Raw genomic sequence first — 12,333 nt, 5'->3', positions numbered from 1 at the left:
CTAAGCCCAAAAAGTGCGTCAATGTCGAGATATTAAGAATATACAAACATACATGTTGGATAAATTTAGTATTAAGATCTTCACATATTCGTCTATTATACATTTATGAATATAATCACATTTTGATTTCTTATTTTCATTTTACTCGGCGCATTTAAACTAAAACTCTAGACAATTGTTAAATTAAATGCGTAAGTACGCCTTAGCGTATCTGTTGCTCTGTATCAAAACAATCCAAAGCACAGTTATGTTGAATAATTTTTAATCCGATCGTTGGTTTCTGAAAAGAAGCGTTCATTAACATTCATGTCATATATCGACAACTTCCATACTCACATGGACACTTTTTTTAATACTTTTTGTGTTGTTTTTTAATTAGGAATTTGATACATGGTCGCAGAAGGTATATTGTTGAGCTTGTTTTGAAGGCCGATGATCAAACTCTTAGAAGCTTATCAAACATTTCTGTATTAAATTATGTTGAGAAATTTCAGAGGGTCAATCTAGGGCCATTTCTTTGTAATATTTTGAAATTCAGCAATTGTTCCTGAATTCTGCTTTTTAAATTATTGAATTGCCATATCATTAGATATTACCTTGAATCCAGGAAATGTGGAAATAAATCACAACATGAATGTGTTGGTATTGTCACGTTTGGTATATATCCGCTAGGGGCTTCAGAAAATAATGTATTTTACAATGTTGACTAGGAACGCCGTGAAGTCCCGATGCCGACAAAAGCTCCCTCGAGCGCTTACAAGAAGATAAAATGCTGGTACGTGTACTGTTTATCTTACAAGGACTGTCACATCATCCCTTAAAGCACAATCAGGCATCTATCTGATCTATAAGAATGTGTCATTAAATATGATAAAGAACTTGATCGACGTGTTGCTTTAATAATTTCAGTCAGATAGCATCGTCAAAACCAGGTGAAATTAAATTGCAGAATCTCTTCACTAATTTACACACCGACGAGGAACTGAAAAAATAATACTAATTTGAGTGGTTATAAATGTGTTGAATGAACCGAACATGGTGTAGTTCTACACCCAGTCTTCGGGGAATACAAAAATATGTTCAGATTCCCTTGCCAAATGTATAACATATGTGAATAAGATAACAAATATATGAATCTTTTTATGGATTACAGGTAATATAAAGTTAACAATCCAAATATTTAAAGAATTCAACGTCTGAAGATTCATTTTTCTAGAATAGATCTATTGTAAATTTCGACATTTTATTTCCAAAAATAACCATTCGTCCGTTGAAGATTTGTGCAACTGTACTATGATATATTTTACATAACTTGATTCTCTTCTTTGCAGATTTACTTGTAAATGATCAGAATTCAGTTCGACTTTTAACTCTCCTCGGAATATTTATCGGTAATCCATGTATATCATACTGTGCAGTACGTATGACGTTATATGAACACACGCTTTCCAGAATGATATGTTCATGGTGCCTTTATATTTTCTTTCAGTGAACGACTTAATAAGTAACAATACGACATGATCTTAATATTCTAGACGCATCAAGGCGTTAAAATAAATACATTTTATTACCGATCAATAATACACATTTATATCCAAAACAATATTCTCGAATAATTACATGTGCCGATACATTTGTGATAGCAACCAACCGCAGACTCGGGCAGTCACATTGCATGTCATTAACAATGCTACGACAAAACAAACACATGGAATTCAAAAGACAAAGATTTTAAGACATAATATCCCATACATAGATGTTCAGTACCTCACTTATAACAACGGTAACCAAAATGTTTCATATAAACATTGTGGATTAATTTGTTTTACAAATTACAGGTTTTACGTAGAATACTTAAAACCTGTGATATGCAATGCGTTAAAAATATCTTTTTAAGTGATTTTCAATCTAGTGCTTCAACGGTTTGTAAACATGGAATAAACAGCAGAAAAATGACAATACTGCTCACAGGGATGATTTACGCATATAGAAATTACATTAAAATGGCAGAACTTAGTTTTTCTGAAAAAAAGAGACAACATTTTTAAAAATACATATCAAGCCTCCAAAATTACACAGAAATATACAAACTCAAAATGCCACTTTTATGATCTCATATGAAATATATGAACATGATTGACTATTTTTTTAACAATTTAATTTGCATTAAGAACATCTCTCTTGCTAGCGCATTTGAACAAGATGAAACTTAATTTTACACATACTTTATGCTTTGATTTGTTTTTGCTTTACTCCAGTCTCCTTGGTATAATACATTGGGAGTTGTGACAACAACTAAATTATTGAAGAATTAATACCAAGCAAAACATGTTAAACAGAAAATAGCATAATATCATGCATTAGAAATGCACAGAATAAATGAAGTTAAATTTTGATCCATAGAACACAATTAAATTAAAAAGTAAACGCATTAAACGCAACAGGTGAAGAACTAAAGTGGAATGCAAAATTAAAAAGCTCTTGTGCTGAAATAAATATGCACTTCTGCATGTCAAAACAGAAAAAAAATATTTAAGAAAAAATCCCACCATAAACACCACCTATTTAGCAAAATAGAAAGAAAGTTTGCATTTGACAGCAGAAACATCTATTTAGGCAAAATAGATACACATAATTAAACCCTACAATACTAAAAATTGCAGGATTAAAAGATTGTCAGGCATCCACTTTGCCAAAACAATTTACACCCACTGGTAGCCAGGCATTTCAAAGGTATTAACTTTAACTAAAAATGTGTCGATAACACACAAGGTTGCCTCAACATTTCACTTCATACGGATAACAGATCTTAAGTCGAAACAAAAAACTAACCTGGACATTTCAGGAATGCTCGTTTTCGCATATAGCATGACAATTATTTTCATTAGTTAAGTGAGGACTAGCCTGTTTATATGTACTACTGTTAAGTTTAATCAAATACAAAAGCGGTAAACTTGAGAACAGATCATCTACATGACTATCACAATATTTAGCGTGTTTTACTTTGTTCGACTATCTACACACTCCATCACTTTAAAAGAAAAACAAGGGACAAAATTGTCACAAAACCAGGTTTTCATTGTGAAAAAAAAATCTGATAAAGGGAGAAAACTCAAACTGAACTTTTGAAATGACCAAAAAAAATTAACCCCCTTTGTAAGTTTTTTTTTTTTTTTAAATCTATTTTTAGTCGTGGCGACCTTGACATTGGAGATATTGACGTGATTCTTTCGTGGGACACACCGTCCCATGATGGTGAACAAATGTGCCAAATGATTTTAAAATCTCACAATGAATGACATAGTTATGGCCAGGACAAGCTCATTTATGGCCATTTTTGACCTTTGAACTCAAAGTGTGACCTTGACCTTGGAGATATCGACGTAATTATTTCGCGCGACACACCGTCCAATGATGGTGAACAAATGTGCCAAATGATTTTAAAATCTGACGATGAACGACATAGTTATGGCTCGGACAAGCTCATTTATGGCCATTTTTGACCTTTGAACTCAAAGTGTGACCTTGACCTTGGAGATATCGACGTAATTATTTCGCGCGACACACCGTCCAATGATGGTGAACAAATGTGCCAAATGATTTTAAAATCTGACAATGAACGACATAGTTATGGCCCGGACAAGCTTATTCCGCCAGCCCGCCCGCCAGCCAGCCAGCCAGCCAGCCCGCCCGCATTCGCCAATCTAATAACCAGTTTTTTCCTTCGGAAAACCTGGTTAACAAAGTATCTACAAGGCTATGTGAATATAAATAAGTTATTAACATATATAAGGGTGTGCTTATGGCAACTGTGATGACATTAGTGCATTGAGTACAAAATTACAAATGCAGTCATTGTGCTTTAAAAAAAAAATTTTAATTTATATTATGTTTGTTTATTAAGAAATGTCATTTGCCTATTCGTTAAATTATAACCATAATAATAATAATAACAATATTTCTGAAACAATCATGAGATATGATTTAAACAGTAACAAGCAAAGACTATACAATCATAAGCAATGATTTCAACACTAACTATCTTAGAAGTAGAGTCACAGCTCTCCAATCTGAACCATCTTAGCTACAATCAGCCTCGCATTGAACAAAATGCACTTCCAAGACACAGTACACTAAGACTGCTGCATACAATCTGGGTAGCTATAGAGATATACTGGTGATTACCATAGCAATAAGCTGGTGGTTTAGTTACCATAGCAATATGCTGGTAACGCAACCAAATTGGTGATAGAAATTATTACCCACTTATATATTACATTGAATACTTCTAATTAAGAAAAAAATGTCACCCACATCATAAATGTCAAATTCCAACACATTTCTATCACAGGAAAGCCATCAATCTATCTTGATAGCACTGTAGATTTTCCTTATGAACCAGTAGGCAGCAAAGAAGCCAATGGTGCCTGTTAGAATCCAGAAGGTGGTCACCATTAGTAGGGTGTAGCCGAAGTAAAGCAGTGTTGATACAAATGCTGTGATTTCCAGCTGCAAATGACAAGCGCAAATGTCAGTAACCTAGTTAGGAAAGTTAACACTGTTTTTGAACAAATAATGAAATCTTGTATGGACTTCTTTCAGGATTCTCATAGATTAAAATAAGGTAATAGGTTGGTACCAATTGTATTAAGTTTCAAAAACTGAAGAACTAGTAAGATGATTTCACAAATGAAAATTTGCTAAGACTACTGAATACCATTTTGACAAAGAATATAGAATAGTCTATAGAGCTACACTATTGTAATCATTTGGCACCAACTTAAATTGTTGAATTCAGTTTCAAGAACTGAAGACTAGTATTATGATTTTACAAAGGTAACATCGCCAAAACTATGGAATACCTTTGTGACAAAGTAGAATATAGAATAGGCAAAGATGTAGACAGCCGAACCTCCCGACACGAGGAAAGATCTCCACCACCAATGGTAGTCCTGAAATAAACACAGACAAACTAAGCCAACAGGGATACTTATAGAGACTAGCATATTTTATCTTAACATTATATTATTATTTTAAATTGATAGCCTTTGGAGAAAGCATCTCCCCCCCCCTCGCAGACCACGTTTTTAAGAATCAGAACCATTTTTAAACTTGGAAAAAAGCTATTATAAGAACAAGACTATTGCCAAGCAATATATGTCCCCTACAGGCTCCACCATTGTCAGATTTTTTTTTTTTATTTGTTGCCATAGCAAACAGAATTTTTGACGTATGAAGAAAAATGAAATGACATGCATAATGTCCATATTGCCATCTATCCATATTTCAAGTTTAATGAAAAAATATGAAGAAATTAAAAAGTTATCGTAGGATTCAGAAAAGTGTGCAGGATCAACCATTTTCAGCAGTTTTTCTAGTCTATTTGTTGCCATAGCAACCAGAATTCTCGACGTAGGAACAAAGTGAAATGACGTGCATAATCTGCATATTGCCATCTATCCATGTTTGAAGTTTCATGAAAAATATGAAGAACTATTAAGGTTATCGCAGGATCCAGAAAAGTGTGACAGACTGACGAACACACAGAGGGCAAACCATAAGTTCCCTTCTGGTAGGGAACAATAAATAATAATAAATAAGCTTTTCCTTAAATTCAACTTAGTGACCTAGTTTTTTACTGTACATTTCGTTATTTTTCGAATTCTGTTGAGATATTACTGGGAAAAATATTCTGACCCAGTTTCATGAAAATTGAGAAATTTAGCCTCTATATTCCCCATGTAAATGTTGAAGACGGACAGTGAACAACAAACGACAGACACAAAATTATTTAAAAAGCTTCTCATATGCATGTTGTGCTCAGGCAAGCTTCAAAAGGTGTTATTAACACTGTGCCTGGTGCCATTAACACAGTGGAAGATGTAGCTTACCTCTCCACACAGTTGGAAGTAGACCATGACAACAGATATCTGGGACACTGAGATGATGAGGATGATAAACACAAGGAAGAGGAAGCCAAACAGGTAGTAGAACTGATTCTCCCAGATGGCCTAGAAAATACATCAATGGAAATACTGACACACATAGGATAGTGTGAACAAATACTGTAAATGTATGGAAATGCGTCGGTATGAAATTTTGTGGTTTAATAAAAAAACAACTAATTCGTTGACACGTAATTTCATGGATTTCAAATAAAAAACAACTAATTCGTTGACACGTAATTTCGTGAATTTAAAGTTTTCGGGGAAGACTGACCGTCAAAATAATAAATTTAATTAAATTATATAAACACACTACTTGTTATTAGTACTAAGTAATCATTTACATCGTAGTTTTTATTATACTAAGTAATCATAAACATCTTAGTTCAAACATATATAATTTACGTCAAATTGGTGGAAAATAACAACATTCGCAATTCGGTAATATTTTAATTAGTCAAGATGAAGTGTAACGTGACCTACTGAAGTGAAGTTACTATTACAAAAAAAACAAATATCTTGGATAACAGACAACAAAATAAAATGTCGGAAATGACATTCGGATATGACCTATTTTGGATTAAAAATGTATAAATAATCGTTGGTACTTGAATTCGTGGTTCAGCGGACCAACAAAATCCACGAAAATTCGTACCACACGAAATTTAATGGTTTTACAGTACATCAATGAAAACACTGAAAGCTATATGAAAACTTGAAATTAAGTATGTAAACCAATGAAAACACTTATAGCTATATGACAGCCTGAACACATACATCTATGAAAACACTGAAAGGTAAATGGAAACCAGAAAAAACAATCGATGAAAACACTGAAATGTGTTTAACAGCAACAAAAAATACATTTCAACAATAGGAATGTATAAAATTGTTAAGTTTGTTTAACTTTATGATACCAAGATCATGATGGATCCGCTTAAGCATAGTGTGCAAATAAGGCCACAACAAATGTATCCGTTGGTCAACAGAATTAGGACCAGCACAATTGGTGCAAGCGAATGCAATTTTTTAAATAAATTATTTAGTTTTCAAGTAAATCAGAGGTTGGCTAAAAACGCATAAGAAAAAGAAAGAAATAGGTCCATGGTGCACGGATTCTCCAGCAAACTTCCATTAAATATAATAGATTCCATTGTGAAATAAAAAATATATAATTGTAATAGAGTTAACTTACCGTAAAAATGAAGAATAATTCGATGAACATGGCTCCAAAGGGCAAAATACCAGCCATAAGTATACTGAAACAAAAAGAAAGGAAACATAAATAAACCACTGCGGTAATTTTAACAGTATTAGTCAAATTGGGAAAAATAGCATAATTTTCTGCATTATAAAGACATATTTCACTTTCTTCAAAGATGTACAAACTCTATATGCAGCTTAAACAATAAGATGATTTTTATTATTTACATGTTAAATGTCAAAAAAAAAATGAAAGGTAATTTCTCTCAGATTTTACTACATGTACCAGCTGGGGCACGTGGCAGACGTGGCTGGTGAGATAGAAGACACTGCTTACATACCTCAGGAAAGTGTTCATGTACCAGGCTTGTTCAGGCACCTGTCGTGGTATCTGATTGGTCCTCACTGGGTGCTGATACGCCTGAAGGGGAAGAGAGAAATGGCTAGTTAGACATAAGCCGAGTTTTTGGAAACTGGGCAGAATGCATGCGTGAAAAGTCAACCCGGATTAGCCTATGAAGTCCTCACAGGCTAATATTAGAAGACACTTTCTGCATAATGTAGATTTTTGGTTTTAAGAGACTCTGTCCTTGATTAACCTGTATGGACTGCACAGCATTTAGCCCAGTTTTCTGTCCTTGATTAATCTGTGTGGACTGCACAGCATTTAGCCCAGTTTTCTGTCCTTGATTAACCTGTGTGGACTGCACAGCATTTAGCCCAGTTTTCTGTCCTTGATTAACCTGTGTGGACTGCACAGCATTTAGCCCAGTTTTCCCAGAATGGGGCTCTTATAAAAAGCATCAAGCCAGTGTTGCACTAATCTCTGTAACCAAAACATACTAGTTTCTGGTACTTACCTAAAACGCAGCAAACATTTAGATGTGGAGCAGATTTTTGATAAAAATTTATTTTGTGCTTTTTGATTTTATTTTTCATGATACAAAAACAAATTATGTCAAAATGTTGAAGCTACAGCCTGCAAAACAGTCTGTTATCTACAAGCATAACACTCTCATTGCTTGCCTCCTTTCTAAACACATGGCAGCCGCACTATTTGATTGAAATCTACATTAGAACCTGACAGTCACACTGATTGCTGTTTTTTGTTACATACATAATCGCCACTAACCCTAGTGATTTCTATAATTAAACATGACCCTCACACAATACTTGCCTGTTTTCTGAAGCCGAAGTAATAGCCAAGGAATACGAGAGGCAGAGAGATTCCAAACCACATACAGAGAAGGGCCAGCATGGTGGTGAAGGGGACAGCCCCTGATGAGTGCTTGCCCCAGATGAAGAAGTTGAGCACGAAGCAGGAGCCAAATATGAACGCTGGGTACAGGGTTGCAGTCTGAAATAATTGTTGTTGTTTTTTTAAAGTAAAAATTTCAATAAAATGAAAGGAAACAGTCCTTGCCTAAGTATGCTCCTAAAAACTGTGTGTTTTCTTTTTAAACAGACAAAAAAATAAACTCTACATTTGATGAAAACATGGTCATTGGAGATAAATTCTACTAAAATTTTATTGGTGTGACATCGTATGGTGCTGACTCTTTCGTTCTGCCATGTCCTTAAAAAGTCTGTTAAAAATAGGCAGTAAATGAAAATGCTCAAACTATATATGCACACATGTTTAATAAAATAATATTCCTAACCTTGGTATTCCATAGAATACACAGTGCAGAATGTAATTAGTAAGTATTGTCACTAGTATGGATGATATCATGTGGCTATCACTCACCTGAAATGCAGACTTCTTCCATTGGGTCCCCTTCATTGTCTTGTAGATTCTCGCAGCATAATAACCAGCAATCAGACTGAAAGGCAAGAGAAACCAGCTTCATGCTTGTATATTTTTTTTTACTGACTGTCTACCCTGTTTAAGCAGCCAGCAAAGGGAAGTGGTCAAAGTGACCGCTAACACAGGTGACTGCTTAAGTCAGGCCGCACATTGTAACCCTTTCCTACTTAGATACGTATTTTTACGCATTTGTGGTCCCTTAGAAAATTAAATTTAATTAAATACCTTTCTTACTAGAATCATTTTTAAAGGCTTCATTTCCAACCCTAAAATACTGATGAGCAGCAAACAGCATAAAAACCTGAACAGTCTGCGTGTTACTCGCAGGCTGTTCTGGTTTTATGCTGATTGCAAAAGCCATTTTCACATTGCTTCTTATGGGGGAAAGGTTTATTATGGTTGGTTAGCTGACAGTATCATCCTGATTCAACAAACACTAAGTCACAAAGTCTTTGAATGTCTAACTTAATAAACATGTCAATTGTACATTATACCCGCTTGCAGGGCTTCCTCAAAAATTTCTTTAGCCAAATGCGCCTTGCTATGGCAAAATTCTTCTATTTTTGGCTATTTTAAAAGTCTTAATGAAGAAAAAATTGTAGTTAAATAAAATTTTCTGTAGCCAAATAGGTGAATTTGCAGCAATTGGATAAATTGGCGAATGGCAGAGTAAGCCCTGGGCATGTACATTTAAGTAATAAACTAGCAAATTAAAATGGTCTTTGCACTAACCGACCACTCAACCATTCAACAGACAGACAGGTTCAAAGCAACATACCCTTTCTTTTTGGAAGTGTGTTTGGATGGAGGCAGCGTTAATACAGACCAAAACAAAACTTGCTGCATAACAGCATTGAAGCCCATCGGCTTATTATACAGGTAAAGACTTAGATTACAAGTCTAAGAAATGGTCATAAACCATTTTATGAAGCTTCCTAAGCAAGGTATGACTCATAAGCCAGTTGCAAAGGTCAAAACTTGTCATTTGGGTTTCAAAAAATCAATGAGACTTTCAAACCATTTTGTTATGTACTTACAAGTAATTATTCTCGTACATACCCCATGAACATGAAGAGGAAGACTGCTGCTGTCATCAGGGCCCCCCTGGAGGCAGGGGACAGCATACCCAACATGGCAAACACTGCAACACAAACATCAGGATTTCATTCATAGAAGATGTGGACATGCATTAAGTGTCCGATTGTTGCATATGATTGAACAGTTGGTGTTGTAAAAATATTTGTACACTTTCAAACACCTGGGGCCGACCTTATCATAGATAGTAAAAAAACACATTGCATAGCAGCGGACACACCCACCCACAGGCTTTTGGGAATATTTTCACATAAAAAGTCATCTTATTTCGGAAAAACTATTTAAATCAAACTCCTTAAAACAATTCAAATTATACAAACAAAATTGTATAAATTACAGTTACTTTTTTCACAAGTAATTAAAATAAGGATAAGATATATTAATCATAAGACAATTTTTTTAATAAAATTGAAATATTTTTTTACCATTTGCTTCGGGAATGGGTCCTTTTAACGGACTTGTAGATACGACTGAAATAAGCCTGTGATATCTACTAACAAAGAACGCCCCCCCCACACACACTCACCGATAGTGATGAGGGCCATACAGAAGATCTGGATGCCAGCACCAAGGAGGGATGCAAGCAGCTTGTTGGCCCTGGGGGGTCTAAACACGTCCCCATGAACCAGCTTCCAGCCGGACTCCTCCAGGGTCTCTTCCTGTCAACAGAAATAATGCTTGGAGGGTTTGTGGTTAAGGTGAGAAATGATACTGAGAATGTGTGGTCAGTTCTCTAAAAGTTTGTCATTTTAAATATTCCTCCAATAAATACAAATATGTTTCAACCAAGCATTCAACACTGAAAACTTACCAGGTCATCGTCTCTGTTGTATTTAGCAATGTCCTTCCTCAGTGTCCGCACCATGATCATTGTCAATATACCTGACAGAGAGGAATACACTGAAAACACTGTTTCACAAATTAAGTATTATCCACTTGAAATGAAAATGCACACAAACTTGATACATAATTGTTCTAACTTTTTGTCTGAAACAAGAGCTGTCACCATAGGATGACTTATGCACCCTATAAACGCTTGATAGAAGTTATGAGCTTTTTTCGAAACCTAAACACAGATTTCGAAACCTAAAGTCGGACCCTAAGTTCAAGGTCAAGGTCACAGGGGTCAAAATTTGTGTGCGTATGGAAAGGCCTTGTCCGTATACACATGCATACCAAATATGAAGGTTATATCTCAAGGGACATAGAAGTTATGAGCCTTTTTCAAAACCTAAACGAAGATTTTGAAACCTTAACGCGGACCCTAACTTCAAGGACACAGGGGTAAATATTTTTGTGTGTATGGAAAGGCCTTGTCCATATACACATGCATACCAAATATGAAGGTTATATCTCAAGGGACATAGAAGTTATGAGCATCTTTCGAAACCTAAACACAGATATTGAAACCTAAACGCGGACCCTAAGTTCAAGGTCAAGGTCACAGGGGTAAAAAATTTTGTGCGTATGGAAAGGCCTTGTCCATATTCACATGCATACCAAATATAAAGGTTATATCTCAAGGGACATAGAAGTTATGAGCATTTTTCAAAACCTAAACGCAGATTTCGAAACCTAAACGCGGACCCTAAGTTCAAGGTCAAGGTCACAGGGGTAAAATTTTTTGTGCGTATGGAAAGGCCTTGTCCATATACACATGCATACCAAATATGAAGGTTATATCTCAAGGGACATAAACGTTGTGAGCATTTTTCGAAACCTAAACGCAGATTTCGAAACCTAAACGCGCACCCTAAGTCCAAGGTCAAGGTCACAGGTGTAAAAAATTTGTGCGTATGTTAAGGCCTTGTCCATATACACATGCATACCAAATATGAAGGTTATATCTCAAGGGACATAGAAGTTATGAGCATTTTTCGAAACCTAAACGCAAAGTGTGACCGAAAGACAGACAGACGGACAGACAGACAGTCCAAACACTATATGCCACCTTTTCTTCGAAAAGGGGGGATAAAAAAATACCCCGGAAATATCTCTACTGTAAGCTTTTCCTAAACAGAATGAACAAAATAAAGGACAGTTGGCAAAGTATAATTTTCCTACGCAGAAAATAACAAACAAGAAGCAAGAATAAAACTAAGAAGTTTCATATATGTTAAGACAACAACAAAAATAACATAACTTCATTGACCTAAAGAACATATAACACACATAAACCTCAGTCTGACTACATCTGGTAAGATGATACCTTTAAACGCTCCCACTAACAGTAGCCATGGCATAGTGTATATGGTTTGCTCCCAACTGAAGTAGCATTCTTTA

General features: G+C 35.1%; 1 protein-coding gene across 1 annotated transcript in view; it reads right to left on the bottom strand.

Annotated features, from left to right (window-relative positions):
* Positions 1 to 1,548: 1,548 nt before the first annotated feature.
* Positions 1,549 to 12,333, bottom strand: part of LOC127853727 (transmembrane 9 superfamily member 4-like) — a 30,763-nt gene continuing 19,978 nt past the window's right edge. The window contains exons 10-19 of the mRNA XM_052388470.1: positions 10,862 to 10,932; positions 10,577 to 10,709; positions 10,015 to 10,096; positions 8,896 to 8,971; positions 8,326 to 8,505; positions 7,490 to 7,569; positions 7,141 to 7,204; positions 5,892 to 6,011; positions 4,863 to 4,952; positions 1,549 to 4,509 (exon numbers count right to left, since the gene is read on the bottom strand). Of these exons, the coding sequence (XP_052244430.1) occupies positions 4,360 to 4,509; positions 4,863 to 4,952; positions 5,892 to 6,011; positions 7,141 to 7,204; positions 7,490 to 7,569; positions 8,326 to 8,505; positions 8,896 to 8,971; positions 10,015 to 10,096; positions 10,577 to 10,709; positions 10,862 to 10,932 (1,046 nt within the window). The 3' untranslated portion in view covers positions 1,549 to 4,359. The remainder of the gene's footprint in view (positions 4,510 to 4,862; positions 4,953 to 5,891; positions 6,012 to 7,140; positions 7,205 to 7,489; positions 7,570 to 8,325; positions 8,506 to 8,895; positions 8,972 to 10,014; positions 10,097 to 10,576; positions 10,710 to 10,861; positions 10,933 to 12,333) is intronic.

Source organism: Dreissena polymorpha, chromosome 12, assembly GCF_020536995.1.
Source record: "Dreissena polymorpha isolate Duluth1 chromosome 12, UMN_Dpol_1.0, whole genome shotgun sequence".
NCBI lineage: Eukaryota > Metazoa > Mollusca > Bivalvia > Myida > Dreissenidae > Dreissena > Dreissena polymorpha.
This window is presented reverse-complemented; position numbering and strand designations above follow the sequence as displayed.